Source organism: Athene noctua, chromosome 14 (assembly GCF_965140245.1).
Source record: "Athene noctua chromosome 14, bAthNoc1.hap1.1, whole genome shotgun sequence".
NCBI classification, from domain to species: Eukaryota; Metazoa; Chordata; class Aves; order Strigiformes; family Strigidae; genus Athene; species Athene noctua.
The window spans coordinates 15,118,971-15,134,578 of NC_134050.1; the positions used below are offsets into that span (position 1 = coordinate 15,118,971).

At 37.8% G+C, this 15,608-nt stretch overlaps 1 protein-coding gene across 6 annotated transcripts in view; it reads right to left on the reverse strand.

Annotated features, from left to right (window-relative positions):
* The window catches only part of PLEKHA7 (pleckstrin homology domain containing A7), a 160,378-nt gene that overhangs the window by 118,197 nt on the left and 26,573 nt on the right, over positions 1–15,608 (reverse strand). The window contains exon 1 of one of the 6 annotated variants that reach the window (XM_074918712.1): positions 13,666–14,208. The exons of 3 other annotated variants lie outside the window; for them this stretch is intronic. In XM_074918712.1, the coding sequence (XP_074774813.1) occupies positions 13,666–13,706 (41 nt within the window). In that variant the 5' untranslated portion in view covers positions 13,707–14,208. Of the gene's footprint in view, positions 1–5,153; positions 8,130–13,508; positions 13,635–13,665; positions 14,209–15,608 lie in introns of those variants that run through there. 2 more of the 6 variants (XM_074918714.1, XM_074918715.1) reach the window with 2 other exon arrangements.

Below are 15,608 nucleotides of genomic sequence, written 5' to 3' on the forward strand. Positions count from 1 at the left end.
CTGATGTTAAAACCACCCCCTCCTGGAGATGCCCTAACATGGCCACTTCCACTTAGTGCCATCATTCTTTCATGTGTTTCAAGATAAAGGCAATACATTTAAATACAAAATATCAAGAAACTATAATTATGATATTATATCCCAGATAATTTCTAAAACAAGGAAACTGATGTTTTAATAGAGTTGCATTATTTCAATTAGTTCTCAACATTAGTCCTTGGCCACCCAACTTCTATGGCTAAAATATGCATAATTACATTTGCAGACAATCACCTTCTGGGTTTCCTCCCATCTAGAACAAGTTAATCATCTTGTTATATAAAGCCAAATTAAATATAATCTTTCAGGAAAATATACCTCCTCAGATTAATCACTTGAAGCAAAGCAGAAACAGTTATTGCAAGCAGGATTTAAATGGAAGTTCTTATAGAATTGGAGGTCTTTCAGGATGGGTGGATTAAATCTATAAATTTCTCCTCAGAGGTATGAACTAAAAATCCCTGCAGTTTTGTGAGATATTAGATTTATTAAAAGAGCCTTGACATGTTCCATGACTCCTATGGCAAAGTAACTGAATTATCAGGAATTGTTATGCTTTAAAACTGTCTTCAAAATACTGCCTATCACAAAATGAATTCTGGTCCAATTGCTTCAATATGTTTAAAACTTTTTTGTAAATACTTCCACACAATCAGAATACTCACTGTAACTGCTCTCGGTAACTAAATTTAGTCTCAACAATGTGCTGTGTTAAAACAATTATCTAACATGTTACGCTAATTTAAGTAGGTCACACTGATTCTATTAGATTTGCCTTAAAGCTCTTCATAATAAATCTAGTTGCCAGAGAAGTGTTTGCCTTATTTTCTCTAAAAAATGGTTCATTTAAAATTATATAATAGGCAATCCACAGTCTTTGAGAGACTCAACTCATTCTGTGCTATATTAAAGTACAGAAGATGTATTTTATATTTATTTTCTTATGCTGCAGATACACAGAGAAGCCTTTGTGAAAATACCACCATTTACAAATACACAATCGAAATTCTTTCCATGTTTGGGAGGAGAAGGGAGCTGAAGGGGGGGTGTTATTTATCATGAAGCTCCTATGACTTGATTCTCATCACTAAATGCTCTTCACAGCTCCTGTGATCGTCGCTGTTATCTGTATTTGTATTACAGCTCTGTTCAGAAAAGCAATATGCAAGGTATGACACAAAATCAGAAGAGGTCCATCTTTATATCTTTAGCATCTAATAGCTATATTTACATGCAGTATTCATTTAAAAACAAAATTATTTGACTGAAATAAAATGCAATGCAAACTATAAAAGGAAAAAGTACCATGCTCTTTTTATTAAAGGACATAATTTTAAAAATAAGATAAAAAAAAAACCTGTAAGATTGCAAGCCTGCCTTTTCCTTTCCAGTTCACCAAACATACATGTGAGAAATTAAACTTTTTCCTAAGCTTTTATTTTACTCATCACCACAGGATCAAAAACTTAGTCTGTAAATAATTCCATTACTCCTTATTTACCTTCTAAACGAGATATGAAAATACATGCAAAGAAGTGGTTCTAGGAGTAAATGCTATACAAGTACCTGCACTAAAACCAAACAGGAGATGAGACCGAGTAAGTGGCAATCCATCCTAACCGAACATTTGTTTCTAATTACTTTACATTTAATTGCAGGTGCTCACGAAGTTTAAAAAATAATATTGATCTCTGCTTACTATAAAATATTTTAAGCTGGAGTCATAATATTAATTAGTCACCAGTAACTTATTTTTGCTTTGAAATAGTATTTACATAATGTTACACCAGGGAACATGTCCCAGACAGTACTTCCTAAGGGTACATTAAAACCAGAAACAAGCACATACAAGGTTTAGAGCAACATCAGAAAGAAGCTGTTGCATTTCAGCTGCACAGTGCTGACAAATTTTCACTCTGCTATTTTATACAAATGTAACAGTAATTATTCGCCTAACCTGACACCAGTTCCCACATTGTTCATTCCCACAAACTACATGACACAGAAGATTAATATATTCCTGCAGTACTCTAAGTAACTGCTGAAATCCCAGTGTCCCTTCCTTCTGAACACCTTTAAGAATCAGCCCTAAATGCCTTCCCCCACACTGAGCTACCAGTAAAATGAATTCTTACAACCCCTGGTTGCAAGGAGGTCTTTTGCCTATAGACATTTTTGATCAACACATCTGCCAAGTAATGTTTCTTGGATTGCTCTATCCAATTATTCTGGACATATAAGCAACCACTTCTCTTCCCAGACTCTCCCAATTACAACTTCACCATCCTGGTGACTCACTTTTTTCTGTTCCCTTTTCCAAGACTCCTTGTGATCTCCCCAATACTTCAGCTGCTGCTTCTGTCCCTGGCACCTTCCAAATTTAGGAACTGTCTATAACATGAAATCTTTTTATCATATTCAGGTACTCGCAAACCATATTTTTTTTTATACAAGACTAAGAAATCCTGGCCATTCCTAATGGAAGTATTTCTTCTCAACCCATGTCAAGTTTAATTTTGGCTTCCTGGAGAACGCTAAGGTTCATATCTTTAACACTCCTCAAAAATCAGACCTGTGTCATTAGCAAGAAGTACACAACTTTTACATGCTAATTTTAAACTGTAAAAGGGAATAGCTGATAAATATACTACAAAAAAGTCCCATGAAAGAGGACCACCTCTTCTCCCACAGCAGGTTCAACAAGCTAAAGATCCCAAACTTACTTTGTGGTTACTCTATTATACTGAAACAGCTTTCTCACTTTAAAAAGGAGGAAGGGGAGACAGATTAGTCTTTACATTAATGAGGACAAAGGAATTATTAAGCATAAAATGAGATACATTTTCAAATTTCCAAAGGGCTATTATAATAAATGAATAGATGGGAACCTTAAACTACAGGATCTGTGTTACTGATGTCCTTTAAGGAGAAGAGAACAAGATTACACATGTGATGCCTGTAACGCTTTGTGGACCTGTTTCCCAGTTTTGGTATGTCATCCAAAATGGAACAGACCCAGGAAAGTATCAATATGCTAAACAGCTTTTCTGCATAGAGAAATACTTTGAAGCTATGTGAAGCTCTGTGAACAGCTTTCATAAGATTTAAGCTTTTGGCATAGAAAAACTAATTTTGTAAGAAGCTCAGATTAAACTGATAATGGCTTTAGGAGTATTTAAAGACATAAAAAAAAAACCCTCCAATGGATTTCTCTAGACCGAGAAAACATTCCCCCTCATGCATGACATGTTTGGTACTATAAATAAATTACAGCTGAAATACCAGAGACTGTGTGAAACTGCTACCCTCTAAGACCATACATGATACTTGAAATTGTGATTTATTCTTGATTTAACATTCCAAAATGTCAACACCATTCCCAGTTTACTTGTGTTCCAACAGATTAATCTTGCCATCTAAAAGAGAGAAAAGCACTGCAATTCCATTAACTTCTAAGTGTTTGTTCAGCCTAAACATACATCGTAAACTTCACATTATGAATGACGTTGTTATTCTAGAAGATTTTTCCTTCTGCATTGCAGGCTAAAACCAGCATAATAAGGATCTAGAAGACTACAGATGTCCTGTGGTTTTTAATTCAAAATATCAGAAGAGAAATATACTGCAGGCTTCACTGAATTTCTTTTAAAAAAATAAAGATCACCAAAAGCGTAGCAACCTAAACACCAGACCTACCCAGATTCACTTTTACACTTCATCTCATTTCCAAATGCTTGCACTTGAAAGATTTCAAAAGACTTTTTTAAAACTAATTTAATTATCCAAAATATACTATTAATTCTGTAGGCATAGACAAGGAAATTTTAAAAGATCTTCAACAGTCTTAATTCAGAATTGTTTAAATGATGAACAAGTACCACAGCGTAGAAGCAGCTACTTGTAATAAAATTTCCTCACGATGGCAGCATAAGCCATTCCGAGGAAGTGCTAAATGGCAATACATATTCCTACTCCTACAAAACAGTGAGATCTCAACTGTTCTAGAAATAGTGTTCACTACTTTTAATTTTCTCCCTCCTCACATTGCCATTTCTACACTACTTTACAGTCTTCTTATTTAGTCCCCAGAATTCCACAGGAGTATTATTCTACTTCACACATATAGAGAAGGTACCACCCTACCAAGTATTTTGACAAGTAATATATAAATCTATGCATCTACCCCATACACTCCATAAAATTCTGCATCATTTGGGTATTCTATTTTGAAAAGTCTGACAACTGCACAACCCATGTGTTTGCATTAATCACTAAATTGAGGCTTCAAGCAAGATCTATGAAGTTCTTCTGAAGAATGATCTTCCATCAAGTTGATTGTTTTTAATGTTTCTGCATTACAAAGAATACAATATCATGACTTCAAAGACCCTGTTATTTTCTTGGAAGCACCAGTAATTTCGAAACTGGCCAGAAGGATTCTGAATATCTTGCATTTTACCTTACTGACCTTCCACAGTATATAAATTACAAAGATTTATAGCCAGCTGTATCCTTTATAAAGTGTGAAATTCACTGAGTTCAAAATCTGCATAAAATTCATCTTATAAATAAATTATATCAATTAAGTCTGTGTTGATTAAGAAGAGGTTTGATATTAAAAAGATCACCATGCTTGGAAAGACTTTGTTAAAAGGCTATTACTAGTGCATTTCGCTCTTTCAGACTCCACTGCAAGGCATTGCTGAGGCTACTACCTCCAAAAGCTCATCACCTCAGGTCAGCCACCATAACTGAACACGTAGTTGTTCCTTAACCCAGTTCTATCAAAATAATCTTAGGGGTTTTTAAAACCATGGAGTGCAAAATAACTCAGATCACTGAGACACCAGGTTAGGGAGAGACAACACTCAGAGTTATGCTGGCTAATCCAAGGGGACAGTAAACTCAAGGAGGAGAAAAACAGAGAAGTAAGAATGACTGACCACCTCAATCTCCTGCTCAGCTGGAAGTTTCATTATCTGTCTACAGCCTCTAAAAGTGCACTAGGACCCCGCTCTTAGAACACCTACACAAAGTTTAAACATTAGAAGTGCATCTTTACTTCATCTTCATATTACTGACTAGTCGTGTTTAAATATACCTGAAAAACTTACCAATTTGTATTTTTACACCATCTCTGATTAATCACCAACTGCTTAAAGGGAGCAATCTTGAGACTCCATCAAACTGAAGATAAACTGCCACTCACCCTATTTCTAGATGTTAATAAAGACAGAGTACAAACATTCAGAAGGAAAGGAAAAAGACAAAAAAAAAAAAAATTCAGTCTGTGTTAGATAAAACAGGAGTGAGAAGAAACACAAACGAAATGCGTTTCTAACCCACAAAACACAGAATGGATGTATTCCTTCCAGAACCTTAACTCGCAGCACATGTTGCAATAAATACTACAGCCTATACGACTCGGCAGTTCGTGTGACTTGGCGTTCCTGGACAGAGCAAGCAGACATGCTTGCACACAGATGTAACAGCCAAAAGCAGCAGTGAAAGGTTTTTGGCTGTAGTTAAGCTTCTCCTTAACTATATTTTTTGACATCTTGGCAGTTTTATCTCCACTATGGTAAGGAGGGTGGTTAGCACCAATTTTCTCAAATCAGACTCAGATTATACTGACTGAAAAGATCTTAATTTGAGGGTTTACAATAAGAAGATTAAGACAAACCAGCAGCATCGTTGTTTTTAAGCAATATACTCAATGAATAGCAAACAGATATTTACCACATCAAAGAAAAAGTAGCTTTATAATGAAAGCCCATCTCCTGGGCATTTATGGTTTCTAATGCAACCTCCCATTTTCGCCTCTATACACCCTTACAGTACACCTATTTTGGCCATGACAGAAGCAGAACTTTACCACATTTCCTCTGCTAACAGGATTTTTCAAATGAGCAACAAAGACTGGGAACAGCTGGAGCTCCAGGAGAGGACTGCCTCACTACCAGCAGCAATGAACAGAAGAGATCAAGCAGAGGAAAAAGTCAAGTTATCCATTTAGAAGAAAAGTTACTATGTTTAAAACTTCACAGCCTAAAATCAAGACTCTGCTGCTAGTATGTACATTTGTGTGCATTGTTATATAACAGCATTGTAATACCAGGAGTCCTACATGAATTACAGCTTTTTGTTCCTTCAAGTAATGTTAGTTGAATTCAAAAATTACACGATGAGGTCAATTGAGTTATGTGAAGGAACTACCCAGACGTAATTAGAAACCACGACTTCTACTATCTTCAGCAAGGCACTTCTTCAAACATATAATGAAATATTCATGACCATATTGTGACAGAAGAGCCTACAACCGACTTAAGCAAGAGGAATTGCATGACAGCCTGTCAATTAAAAAAAGAATTAAAAAATCCAGTAAAAAGGTGTATCTGGCAAGACAAATTTTCACACCCAAATTATTTTTTCCTCTAGTCTTGTCTCTTGTTGGTAGAGACTGGCAGAAAATACTAATTTTTATAGAGATGTAACTGTGCAATAAATATAGCATGAATAAATTTTTTCAGTTGACAAAAGGTTTCATATGTAGGGGATAATTAGTCAAACAGAAGTTTAAGGGGAAAAAAAAAAAAAAAAAAAAACCACAACAAAAAAAGAAGTTTTAAAAAGCAAGGGAAATACAAAATTCAAAATTAGATCCAAAGCATGACCTAGCAGCTGAAAGTACAGAAATGTCAAGACAATGCATAATGTATGTCTGACAGTAAACTGATCAGTAAGCAGGAGGCACCTTAGCATGAGCCCCCATTGTTATATAGCAGGGAAAAAAAGACAAAATTCAATGCCAGGATACATCATGACAAGTATTTCCAGAGAGCCAAGGAAATATTTTAAGCAGTCTAACTGCGTTTCAGCAAGACTTTTGTATCAAGAGTACCATGCACCATTCTAGATAATCCAGATTTAGGAAACATCAAATAGGTGCATGTAAAAAGAAGGACTTTCTGTATCTGGGGAAGAGATCAGGACACACCAAGTGCTGTGTCATTTGCAACAAGCTAGGGCACACTTACTTTGTAAAACATAGCACAAAGCAGAGAAACTCGAGCTAAAAGAAAGGCAAGTGAGTATCTGAACCAGACTGACTGAAGGTGGGACACTCCGAGACATCTGATAGCCCAGGTACATCATCATGCAGACGTGTTTATTTGCTTTTGGCTGAAAACTAACGCCGCTGACTTCCACTGTGCTACAAAGGTATACGAGCTGGGCCTCATCATCAACCCACTGCACATGTAGACATGCATTAACATGAACCTTATTCAACCCTTTATTTTGTAGGGTGTAGGACTGCTGTTTAAAAACAAACAAACCAACCAGTAATACAAATACCAGAGAAGGGAAAAGTTGCCTTTGTTGAACAACAGGAATGGCAAGAGACCAACTGATACTAGATTGCAACTAGTTAATACAAGTCAGAGCTTAAAACAGAGTTCCCAAAACGTCTTTATTTCTAACACAATCTGGAACATACAGGCAAAAGCAAGAAAAAACAAACATACATATAGAGTAGCTGCAAATTAATTAGTCCATGAGACAATTTAAATGATGTAGTGAAAATAAGACAACACCATTAAGTCAATATCTTTTTGCAGACACCAGCCTTTTGTCTGCAAAAATTACAATCAAAAGTTAATTCATATATTTACTAGTATTTGATAGCACTGTTCCTGCAAAGAATTCATAGCTGTTTGTCAATATCAATAAATATTTTGGATTCAACTATATTTCGGAAGCTGTGAAACTTCTCCAATTGTGTAAACACCTACTCATGAACTTCAAAACTTCTGAACCAAGAATATTCAAAAGAAGTCTTTGAGCTGTAGCATACTAGAAGAGAACCTGGTATGAGTTTACCATGCTAAACTACTATGCAAACTAAGATTTAACTCTTTTTTCTCTTTTTTTCTTAAACTGTCCTTTAAATATGCACTAAGCAAGAGCTAACAAGCATTACTGTACAGCAGAGATCAGCAAATGTTTTAGTTTGCTGAAAAAAAAATATAGTTTCCCCATGTCGTGAGGGTATTACATTATATAATACTTTAAAACTGCTTAGATTCTGAAAACAATTACTTTACATCCACAATAGTCCACTTATACACAAATTTCTAATTGGGCAATGCACGTTTCTTGGATCAAGAGAGTTCAACATCTGTCCCGCTGGATGCCTCAGAGAAACAATGATGTCTTCCTCAGCTAGGGAGTAACTTTTTTTTAAATTAATATACATGGGGTGACCTAGTAAAAACTCACCAAGTGCTAATTATCTTCCATCTGTGGTCTCTTCAGTCCAGCAAACGAATGTGGCCTGAATGCCTGTCTCCATCAATGTGGTTCCAGTAATAGTTGTGGAATCTCCCTCTTCCTACCCTCCAACCAGATGAATGACAAGGGCATTTTCTTCTTGTTGGCAAAGTACGGCCTCAACTATTATACACAGAATCATCTAGGTTGGAAAAGACCTTGAAGATCATCTAGTCCAACCATTAACACGACATTAACAGTTCCCAACTACACCAGATCCCTCATGTTGACCTGACTCCTAAACCCCTCCAGGGATGGGGACTCCACCACCTCCCTGGGCAGCCCATTCCAACACCCAACAACCACTTCTGGAAAGAAATGCTTCCTAATATCTAGTCTCAACCTTCCCTGGCACAACTTGAGGCCATTCACTCTCATCCTGTCGCTTGTTCCTTGGTTCAAGAGACTCATCCCCCCTCTCTGCACCTTCCTTTCAGGGAGCTGTAGAGGGTGATGAGGTCTCCCCTCAGCCTCCTCTTCTCCAGACTAAACCCCCCAGTTCCCTCAGCCGCTCCCCAGCAGACCTGTGCTCCAGACCCTGCACCAGCTCCGTTGCCCTTCTCTGGACTCTAACTAGAGTCATTCAATGTCCTTTTTGGGGTGAGGGGCCCAAAACTGAACATAGGAATTGAGGGGTGGCCTCACCAGTGCCGAGTACAGGGGTCAGATCCCTTCCCTGTCCCTGCTGGCCACACTATTGCTGACACAAGCCAGGATGCCATTGGCCTTCTTGGCTCCCTGGGCACGCTGCTGGCTCCTGTTCAGCCAGCTGTCAATCAACACTCCCAGGTCCCTCCCTGACTGGCAGCTCTCCAGCCACTCCTCCCCAAGCCTGTAGCGCTGCTGGGGGTTGTTGTGGCCCAAGGGCAGCCCCCGGCATTTGCCCTTATTGAAGCTCATACAGTTGGGCTCAGCCCATGGCTCCAGCCTGTCCAGATCTCTCTGCAGAGCCTCCCTACCCTCGAGCAGATCAACACTCCCACCCAACTTGGGGTCATCTGCAAACTGACTGAGGGTGCACTCGATCCCCTCGTCTAGATCATCAATAAAGATGTTAAACAGGAGTGGCCCAAACACCGAGCCCTGGGGGACACCACTCGTGACCGGTCGCCAGCTGGATTTAATTCCGTGCACCACAACTCTTCAGTCCATTAAGGAGATATCTTCTTCTGATAGGATCCTAAATCCCAAATGTCAGGAATCTCAGTTTCCTCTGGAATAACTAAATTCTCCCAAAAGTATAAAACCCATTTTGTTGCAGTTCAACCTATACACCCAGCATGACTGATTTGCTGAGAAAAGGATGTTAAAAGCTTCAAAAGATTAAACTAAATCTAGAGAAAGGAAAAAATCCCTGCTTCATCCACAAAAGGAAAACTAGCAATACCCAAAATCTTGCCCCAAACTAATCTGAGGGAGACTTTGATATACTAGCATTACCCTTTCCCAATAAAGAAAAAGCCTAGACTGGAAGGGGTTTCAGGAAATCCTCTGGTCCAACCTTCTGCTGAAAGCAAGGCCTTAGATTAGGCGATCCAGAGTCGTCCAAACTGAGTCTTGAATACTTCCAGCAAGGGAGATCCCACTCCTCCTCTAGGTAACCCACTCCAATGTTTAATTGCTTTCCCGATGAAGAACTGTCTTTCCTGGCTGATCAGAGATGATGGTGAAGGCTTGTGAATGCTGTTCTTGGACAGCAGACAGCAGTGCCTACACAGCCTCTTCAGGCCCCAAAGCACCCAAGCACAAACCTTGACATGAACAGGTTTTCTTAAGTGTGCATTTGTCAAAAGTGGTGGGGGTAAGAGGATAGATTTGCTAAACTCTTATCTATGCTAGAAATAAGTATTAAGCCAAATGAAACATTAATGTATTTTTAAACAATCCAACCTAAGTATCGGACTTGGTCTTAGAACTGCTGACAAGAACAATCATTGGCTAAGAGGCACCTGCTCGTTAATACTTCAGCAAGAATAGTGATGTACAGTGGCATTAGTCAGGGAGATACATATTTCCAATATTTTGGGCCAGCCTTGCCTTTAATCCAATTAAAAGGTTTTGGCAGGCAGTTCTGAGCTGCCACTTGCAAACAGAGATGAAATTTAGCATCTTTATTAAGACCTTGGCTCCTGGAATCATGTAACGACTTCTGCTTTCATATTATAGAGATGTTCCTAATATTCATAATCTGAGAGAGAAAAAATAGGCCCTGAAGAGGCTCAGGAAAGAGATATAAATAAATAGTAAGAGCCCAATGAATCTAGAAATCATTAAGCAATTCTACATGAGAAGTATAGATTCCAAGCGTTCTACCAACTCCACAAATAAATTCTAATAAGGCCCACAAATGTGCTAATTTTAATATCCATTTTTCACATTTTACTCAAAGATTTTTAACTCTTAAACCCTAACCATTTCCTTTGTGTGTTCTTCTACCTTCCTCCCCAAGAAAAAAAATCAAAATTTGACCTTGTGGAGAACGTAGCTGAAAATGGATTTAAATAAAACAAGTACAATTCTTTGGTTTCACTGTTTCTCAGCTGCCCCATCTATCTCCCATTTCCATTCCTCTACTTTACTACATATCCTCTTAAAAAGAAGCAAGCCATGTAAACTGTAGACATAAGCAGTGCAAAAACTTCCGTGCGAGCAAATTCCATAAGCAAGAAAAGGCTATTTGGTGATTTTCTCACAAAGCTGCCATAGTCTGTCACAATGAAGATCAAAATGCACACACGTAAAACTAACCAGTTGAGCCAAGCACAGTAAAGGCTTGAAGAAAAATTAGAGCAAGACAATCACAGATGCCTGCACCAGCATTTCTATCCTGACTGTAACTTGGCTTGAAGTTTTGCTATCACATCACTGTTAGTAATGGAGTTCTTCAGTAACAGAGGTTTGATTGAAAAAAAAAAACAATAGTTTTTTGGAAGCTTAAATATTTACTTACAAATATTTGAGCTCATCCACAGGAAAGCACAATAAGCAATGAAGATTTCAACAAATATCTTAGAGATCTATACCATTCTTTGAACACATATAAAAAAATCCCATATGCCAAGCATCCATCTTTGCCGAATTTACAAAGTTCCATAATTGTACTATGTTATATAAGCAACCTGAGACAGAACAGGTGAGCACTTCGTGCACTAGTGCAGGAAGATGCCAAAATGTCTTTAAGGCTGCTGATTTATCATACTTTCTTATAGTCATTCTTCACAGCATAGAACTAAAGAGGAAACCAACACAAAAGCTGGCCAAAAGCCATGCTTAATAAACCTTCCAAATAACTACAAAAGTCAGTTTTAAACAACACTAGACCAGAGGGCAGAGCTGACATTTGGAAGTTTCTTGACCGGCTGCAGAAATACGCTGACAAGAAACTTCATGACATTCAGACAGATGCAGGCACATAGACCTGGGACAGAGTAAGCCCATACAGCAGTAAAGGTTGGAGGCCAACTGGCTAGAGAATGGCTTTGTACAAAGGGATCTGTGGGTCCTGGTGAAGAAGCTGAACACAATTTATTGATTACACAATTTCCATTCTAGATTCTGACCTCTCCACTACATTACAGAAGGGAAATGCAGAAAACAATCAACAAAAGACAGAATCTACACCAAGAGATTATTACACACCTTTAAGTCTTCTAGAACAAGCAACGCCAGTGAAAGGTGGAGAAAGAAACAGATAGCCCTTGTCTCCAAACCACGAACTAGCAAAACAAAATAAGCTGGTTCACTAATAAGAACTGACGTGCTCTTGCAGAAAAGCACAGGCTGACAAAAACAATTACAGAACTAGAAGTTCTCTGTCTCTAACACCTGGAAACAGGTCTGACAAAAATCAGTTTCAATGAGGTTCAGCTTCTGTAGTTCTGTAGTTCCTAAAAAGACACACACACCCCCTCACACGCAGAGCTCTTCTGGTGCTTGAGCTGCACTCTCCAGAAGACTAGCACACTTCCAATATCTTCAAGAAGCTGAGTGTTTTTCAGAGTAAAAATGAAGCTTTAACAAAGACAGAAAGTAAGATTACACTATTGATGCTCATTGCCTATCCGAGAGAGGTACAAATGTTGAGCACTCTGAAGTATGAAGATTTACAAGTTATTTCTACTTTTCAAATAAATTATGTTCCTCTAAAACAAGCTTGGATAATAATTCTTTTAATTAAATCCTATTTCAGTATTGCTGTTCTCCTAATGTCTCAGGAATACTCATGAACCGTAGATATAACCATACACCACTATATTCTACAGAGTCACCAAGAAGTTTTCTTGGCTTAAACTTGTATTCTTTGAGACACTTTTAAACATCAATTTTTATACTCTTCCTGACTGCCATTTCTGCAGAGAGATTTTGTTTAAGTTTTATCTTGTTTGCTTCTGTAATTTTATTAAATTTTTTATTAACTATTTTTGTAATATTGAAAATTCTAGCCCCTTATCAAAATAGACACCTAAAATAATTATCATCTTGCATTAATTACAGTATGGTATTTCCAGTGGGGAAGAAATGCAGGAAATAGAGTGTACGACAGGCAGATCTTTAGGAAAGCCATCAGTCCTATAAAAATTGTTTACATTAGACACTATTGTATTATTTAGAAGTCCTCACAGCTGATACATTGGAGCTTACATTTGTAATTATGTCTCACTGATTAAGTGCCATAATTACCACCTCATTCTACCCACATTGTTTCTTTCTGGAGAAAAAAATGTTACTGTTACCAACTGTTTCCTCCCAAAAGCACAAACATAGACACACTTCATCAAATACTAACAAACAGTTCGGTAAGGTCTGTTATAAAAGAATAACAACAAGAAGCAACAAATCACCAAAAACCGACTCAGAATTCCTATGCTCTTTGTTGGATTTCATTAAGAAATAGAAGCAGGACAACATCCAAACTCACCATCTCAAGTTAAAAATAAGAGTTTTGTTTGCCATCTATGGAAACTATTCTGCAGCTAGTCAACACAAATACCAATAAGCCCAATAACAGGCGTCCTTCCTAGACCTTTGCAAATAATACTGTATTAGCATAAAAAGCAGACAGTAAAAGACCATAGATTAGCTGCAGTTTTCAACATGACTACATAAACATTTGAAGAACAATAAACAATTCTCCTTACTTATTCAAATTAATCAGTTCAAGTTGCTTATCAGGAACTGTATAAGGTCAGGGAATCCTTCTGCTTTCCGAGATACACAGAAGTGTGCCTCCTGTTATTTGGTTTAAGCCACAAATACTCAGAGAACACTCCCCAGCAGCACAATCCCATTCTCTACCTTGGCAATAAATGTCTTCTGTTGAAGTGTAGGAAAGGCATGACATCTTAAGGAAGGGCTCACGCTGCATACATCTTTACAATTAAGCTGGTCTTTTTCGAAGCTGTTAAGCAACACATTTTGTTAAATGTCATACCAAGTGCATTCCATGAGATGGAATGTACGTGGTGTCCCTGCAGAAACCACAACCTCCCACCACAGCTGCAGATTTGAACGTTCCTTTGTATTCCTTGTTTGGAAAAAAGGACCAAAATACCCAGTTTTTTACAAAAGTAACTCTCCATGAACCAAAACAATGACTTGGTATTTTGCAAAGTTCTTGAAAAGCAAGTTTACTCAGTTTCCCAATCTCAAACTGTAGCAAACCAAGTGCCAAGCACTATCACATCTCCCCCGGAAAGTCTGTGTACCACAAAGATGTATCAGAATCTATCAGTGATCTAGCCTGGGTTTCTGCGTATCCTTATGTAACACTCAGACTCCATAAATGGTACTTTAGAGCCTAAACTATGTTAAAAGCATGCATATCTTGTATTCAAAGCTCCACAAGGCATTCATTGTCTATAAGCATTTGTAAAGTGCCCATTTTTAAAAACAGAAGCTTAATGCTCTTCCAATAAAGCTTAAACATAGATGTGATTCAGCAAATTGTTAATTTTTCCTATCTCTGTCAAAGGACTTTTGGCACAGTAACTTCATTTCAAAGTTCACATGAAATCCAAGGTAAGATTTCACAGGTAAACCTATTTAATCTTAATTATACATTGTTTTTATTTAACTGGAGCTATTTTAGTTCTGTTCAGTGATGTGACAGCCGTAAAAAACAAAGGTTAGGTAAGAGGTATTTAAGAAAATGAATGTAAAACAAAATAAAATTAATACTTCAGATGGGAAGCATATAAACCAAACTCTTTGAGGACAACTGCCAAATCTCAAGGAATGTCTAGTCTTTTGGAAGTTGTAAATCTCTAAGACGTGCTCTACTTAATTCTCACCTGCCATGCAGTTCCATTGAATGTATAATCTTCTCAGGAGTTTAAGTCCAACTCAGATGCCATTGCTACTGAAAGGAACAGTCCCACGTCCTCCCTTCCCAATGCTTCCCGTGCACCAGCATTGCTGTGTGTGCAGCCATGCAGCAAAGTGAAGGGCAAGTTATTCAGCTGAAATCAGTCTCACATAGGATGTGTTTTTCAGCTAGATCAAAGAAGTGAGCTGCAGCATCAGGCTGCTGAACAAGTGTTCCAGGACTGATCAGAGAAGGGCTGTAAAGGAAAGATACAGTGGAAATGTAGCATCCCTTTCACTGACAGCTCATTTTTAGATTCATTTAAGCCCCTCATGACACTTTTTATCTAGTCAGTTGGTGGTGTTCTCATCCACAGCAATCAGGGTAGAACATCACACCTTTTTCTTTTAATGGAAGTGAAGAAGTTGAACTAATTGGCTTCTAACTCAGCCAGGCAGTAATCCAAAACTCACCAAAATCAGTAAACTTCAGATTAGACCTTTAATGACCTAGAGTAGTGAAGGCATGTAATTTACTTTTCCTTGTCCTTTATTTCCACAGAAATGCTCAGAAACAGGCACATGTTAATTCCTTTGACTCCTCTGCTCCCACACACTGGATATAAGTAGCCCACTGTCTGATGGCAACAACTACTTCAACCAAGCACACAGTACCCCCCAATAAAAACAGTAACCTAAGAAAGAAATTCCTTCCAAGTTTTAAGAAGAAACAAAAAACTTTTCAGGGCACCATTTAAAACTTGTCAGAATCCACAATGCATATGCCTATGATGGGGTGAGGAGAGTGAACTTGGGATATGGTACCAAACAGAAGACAAAAGTACAAAATGACCCAAGGGCAGTTGTTTTCAAAAGTCTTGGTTTTTCTCTCCATATGTTTTATAACCTGAAAAAGGTAAACAAAGACACTTATT